This window comes from Vollenhovia emeryi, unplaced genomic scaffold (assembly GCF_000949405.1).
Source record: "Vollenhovia emeryi isolate VEMERY1.0 unplaced genomic scaffold, V.emery_V1.0 DF939160.1, whole genome shotgun sequence".
NCBI classification, from domain to species: domain Eukaryota; kingdom Metazoa; phylum Arthropoda; class Insecta; order Hymenoptera; family Formicidae; genus Vollenhovia; species Vollenhovia emeryi.
The window spans coordinates 137,783-142,637 of record NW_011967206.1 but is presented as its reverse complement, the minus strand read 5'-3'; the positions used below and the strand labels follow the sequence as shown (position 1 = coordinate 142,637).

At 40.6% G+C, this 4,855-nt stretch overlaps 1 protein-coding gene across 3 annotated transcripts in view; it reads left to right on the top strand.

Annotated features, from left to right (window-relative positions):
* LOC105564684 (ankyrin-2-like) overlaps nucleotides 1-4,855 on the top strand; it is a 32,164-nt gene that overhangs the window by 4,032 nt on the left and 23,277 nt on the right. For 2 of the 3 annotated variants that reach the window (XM_012017239.1, XM_012017236.1), the window contains exons 2-6: nucleotides 3,196-3,297; nucleotides 3,581-3,713; nucleotides 3,799-3,962; nucleotides 4,281-4,436; nucleotides 4,543-4,671. In XM_012017239.1, coding sequence (XP_011872629.1) covers nucleotides 3,196-3,297; nucleotides 3,581-3,713; nucleotides 3,799-3,962; nucleotides 4,281-4,436; nucleotides 4,543-4,671 — 684 coding nt within the window. Of the gene's footprint in view, nucleotides 1-474; nucleotides 778-3,195; nucleotides 3,298-3,580; nucleotides 3,714-3,798; nucleotides 3,963-4,280; nucleotides 4,437-4,542; nucleotides 4,672-4,855 lie in introns of those variants that run through there. The other variant, XM_012017237.1, reaches the window with a different exon arrangement.

The following is a 4,855-nucleotide window of genomic DNA, read 5'->3' as shown; positions in this document are numbered from 1 at the left end:
CCATTTACATTATTTCCCAATGTGGCGCCAATATATTATGTTACTAGGGTATACCCAATTAAAAAAATATGCATACAGATTTCAATACAAACGTAGGCATTGAAAGATACAAATTTTTAATTTATATAGAATATGCAAACAGAACGCGTATAGAATCTCATATAGAACGCTATATGCAATCTGTAGCAATTTACAGCGATTTGGCGATCTGTCAAGGTTCCAAAAGTAGCGGACAAAAGGAAGGGCGGGGAGAGGGGGGGGAGAGTGCAAGGAACAAAAAGAGAATTTTTACTGCTAAAACAGCGGCAGAGCGCCAGTATGACGGAGTGAGGAAGTAAGGGAGTAAGGACGGGAACAATGCGAGAGTCGTAGAAGGGCGCGAGAGGGACCGGTGCGGCGCGGCGACGCGACGGCAAGACGGACAACGCATGTCCCCCGCTCGGGGAGGGTGCGAGCGAGCCGGCAGCCACCCCCTCGGTGCAAGCCACCCCCGTGCGGTGTTCCCTCTATATGCGAGATCGTTGTCGTTCGATTCTGCGCCGTTGCGCCGCTTTCCGCAGGGCGGCTCCTACCCGCCTGACGCTCTCTTCCTGGCGTTCCACCGTGCGCACCCCCGAGGGACGGTGGGCACAAATGGTGGTGTAACGTGCGCGTAAGTCGGTGGTAAAGGAAAAAGACGAGCGTCTCGTGCGTGCGTACGGTCGACGTCGGGCCCCGAGCAGTCGGAAGGCGCTTCTCCCGGCCCAGCCCTCAGTCGCGATGGTCACCGACAGTCAGGTATGGTCTTCGACGGAAGCGGTATAGCGGTTCGGAGCCGGCACTCGCATTCTCCCTCTCTCTCTCTCTCTCTCACTCTCTCCCTGCCTGTCTGTCTCTCTCCCTCTTTCTCTCTCTTTCGCTCTCGTGCATGCACCCTCTTTCTCGTCCACTCCGAGTTGACCGATCGAAGGAGACGACGAGTGGTGGAATTTTCGAGCGCCTCTAACTCTTAGCTCTAGAATCAATCGCGAGGCTCATCGTTCGTCGGAAGATCCTCCGCGCTACCCCATGATTCACGAGAGTCAAGAAATTATATCTAAATATATAGCTACACCGGAGTTTGCAATAGCCGGCCGAAGATTGTTAATGTTTCGGAAATTCTGGATGGGGACCGAAAATTGCTATTTTCGCGAAGCGCAAATTCCAATGCCGCGTTCAAGAGGGGAGAGACGTGTCTTATGCAGCCTACGTCTTCGTGATTACAAAAATTGTTCTCACACGCAAGGGGGTTGCGTGAGCATCCGCGCTCGTTGAATTGCACCCAAAAACGATTCCAACTTCCGATTATCAGTATACGGGGCATTGCGCAGAGGACGAGAGAACTTGCCCCGAGGTAACGGAGAGAACGTGGAAGGAGGGTGGGCTGTCAGGGCGATGCGCGAAATAGACCGGACGGGGCGTTCAGGCGCGACAGCCGGCGAATACGCGTCGGTGTCAAAGAGGAACGCGGCGGCGGTGGCGACCGAAAAGCTGTGAAGACGCGATCCGTCGAGCGTTGTAACGAGACCGCGGCGTATGAGCCGGCAGGAGCTACCGGTCAAAGGTCAGGGTGACGGGGGTATAGCACGCGCGCGCGCAAACGGCGTCGACACGGAGCGGACCACCTGGCCCGACATGGTTCCTTATCGCGATGATTCACAGCGGATGTAGACGGAGGGGCGAGATACGCGGGACTGTGGCTCCTCGAGGAAACCAGCCAGAAAATCACGAGCTAATTAACGCCCAATCGTGGACTAATGGTCGCTGCATTGGTCTTTGAATTTTCTCAGAGCCGACTGTCTTCGACTGAGTTTTTTTCTCTTGTATTTTCTATACTCCGTGTATAACGATATTATAGATTGTTGATCCAAGATCGATTAATTTTACAGACGTTCTTTAGGTTTCTCTGACAATTAGCTTTTGTATAATTCTCTAGATTTAGGGGAGAGTTGCCGAATGCGTTACTAGTCACCTAATGCGTATTTCATCAATATTTTAGATTATTTAATATAAGCAACATTTAGTACCTAATGGCAATATGAAATCATTGAGAAATAAGTAATATAGACGAAACAAAATTAACACGATACATCTTATTCTGTGAATGTTAACAACATTTAAAAAATTCAGGTTTAACTGATGTTAATTTTTTATCCATTTGTATAGCTGACTATAACGTAACTAAGCTATTTTATTATAAACTTTTATTTTTTCATTAAAGAAGGTTTATTGTAGAACATTTTACATTTATTGCATATGCATATTTACAATTATCATGAGGATTAAATAAATATTTGTATAAAATCTATCAGTTTCCTATCTCGTACCGGTACGATTTTATAAACAATAAACGATATTGTATATACGAGTGATACAATTAATATAGATATAAATTACAAAAATTACTTTAAGCTAATTGTATTTTAACGCCCATTCCGTTATCGTTAATTATTATTTTTTAATTATTAAATATTTGATTTTGTTTAGATAAATTAGTAATAAAACAAGTATTAGTTAATACTTTCTTATATCGATCTTATATTATACTATTTACTCGACTTATATCATTTTCACTCATAAATTCGACTATTTCAAGAAGGTACGATTTAGGCAACCGGTTTCCTAAATCGTATCTTTGGCAACATGTTACAAAAAGACTTATAACAAATTAATTTGTTATTAGAGAAACGATAAGCATGTAATGATAGATGCCTGAAATATTAAACTACAATTTCCAACGGCACTAAATGGGATATACATATGTATAATAAATAATACCTTAATTAGTACGCATTCGTCAACTCTCTATGTAGCTCTCTTCAGTGCTGTCTACGGAAAAGGAATGAGTTTTCGTAAATATCTGGTACGCTTGTTCCTGCGCTGTTTTGGAAAGTGCAAATAACGTATACTATAACGTTGATTACTGAAAAGGATAATGACGGTGAGCACAAAGTGTTAAATGAGGGTAAAAGAAAAAAAGGACAGGGTCGGCATCACCGTGTCGCAAACTGGGTTACTTGAGCATCATATCTATTGTATATAAATAACCATATTATGCATCTTCGTCATTTTTTATTAAACCTTATCGCCGCCCCTCTATTTTCCCCGTTGTCTTTTCTACCTCTAAATGTTTCCCCTCTACAGTCGTTTATTACAGACTAAACTATTTGCATTTAGGCTGATGACACGACAGCATTTCTTCGCGCTGCTCGGTCCGGCAACCTCGAGAGAGTCGTCGAATTTCTCGATACTGACTTAGACATTAATACAGCCAACTCGGTAAGAATTAAACGTGAAATGTCAAATTATGTATTAAAGTATCTTTATCGTCAATTTTTACGTAATCAAATCGTCGCATTATTTCAAACAATTACATTTCATAACAACTGATAGTTTTCATATAAGTGAATAACATAAAAGTTTATTTAATTTGAATTAAATTAATTATTTTATTTTAATTTTTCGTCACATTTAGCTTTTAATTAAACTAAATAAGTTAATTTAATTGAAATATTTTTAATTACAACAAATTAAGTAAGATTTAATTTGTGTCTCATTGCAGAACGGTTTAAATGCCTTGCATTTAGCTTCGAAGGATGGCCACGTTGAGATAGTAACCGAGTTATTAAAAAGGGGCGCAAAGGTCGATGCGGCGACGAGAAAAGGAAATACAGCATTACACATAGCTTCGTTAGGTGAAAAAAAATCGATATTTTTCATTGCACCAGAATTCGCTATTATAATTGTAGTTGTATATGATTTTGCGTACTTTACTTCCAGCTGGCCAGTGCGAAATAGTCAATATACTTATTCAATATGGTGCCGCGGTTAATATTCAGTCGCAAAACGGATTCACTCCTTTATACATGGCAGCGCAGGAGAATCACGACCAGGTCGTCAAACTCTTGCTCGGCAATGGAGCGAATCAAAGTCTCGCGACTGAGGTAAGCTTGATCTATATCTTTTCTCGAAATAGATCTCACTTTATTACAAATGTATGCCACTGTAACTCCAATAAGCTCCATTTTTATCCCAATAGAAATAATTTTCTTTGTCTAATAGTTGCGAGGAGAATCTGGGCTGTTTTAGATTTTTAATAGACACTGGGATTTATATGTAATTATGTATAAAGAAATTACAAAAAACTTATAAACAGTTTGAAAATTTTTTATATCTTTGATAAAACAATTCAATAATCTTTTGTGTCAGACTTTCAGACTCATCTTATTGGTGAAACTTAAATTTATTTTGATATTTTTTAGGATGGATTTACACCGCTCGCTGTGGCGATGCAGCAAGGCCACGATAAAGTGGTCAGCGTGCTCTTAGAAAACGATTCAAAGGGCAAGGTCAGATTGCCGGCACTCCACATCGCCGCGAAAAAGGACGATTGCAAAGCCGCCGACTTGCTCTTACAAGTAAGCTTAAAGCAGTATACATCGAACAAAAATTAATTGAATTAAAAATATGAAACCATTGAGCAAATAAAATACTACGCCGATGTGCGACGATTGAATGTTGTAGAACGACCATAAGCCCGATGTGACATCGAAGAGTGGCTTCACCCCTCTTCACATCGCCGCTCATTATGGAAACGAGGAGATAGCACGGTTATTAATTAAACGAGGAGCCGATGTAAATTATTTAGCTAAGGTAAAATTCACATCAAGCAATGTCTATAGCAGAAATAATTATACAGGGTGGTTTAAAACTAACTTGAGATAACTTTGAATTTTTGAAATTAAAGATATGACGTGTTCCAAGGATGTCGAATTGCTAACTAAAATTACAATATTACACGTTTTTAACATTACTTATAGTAATAAGTTATATTTTA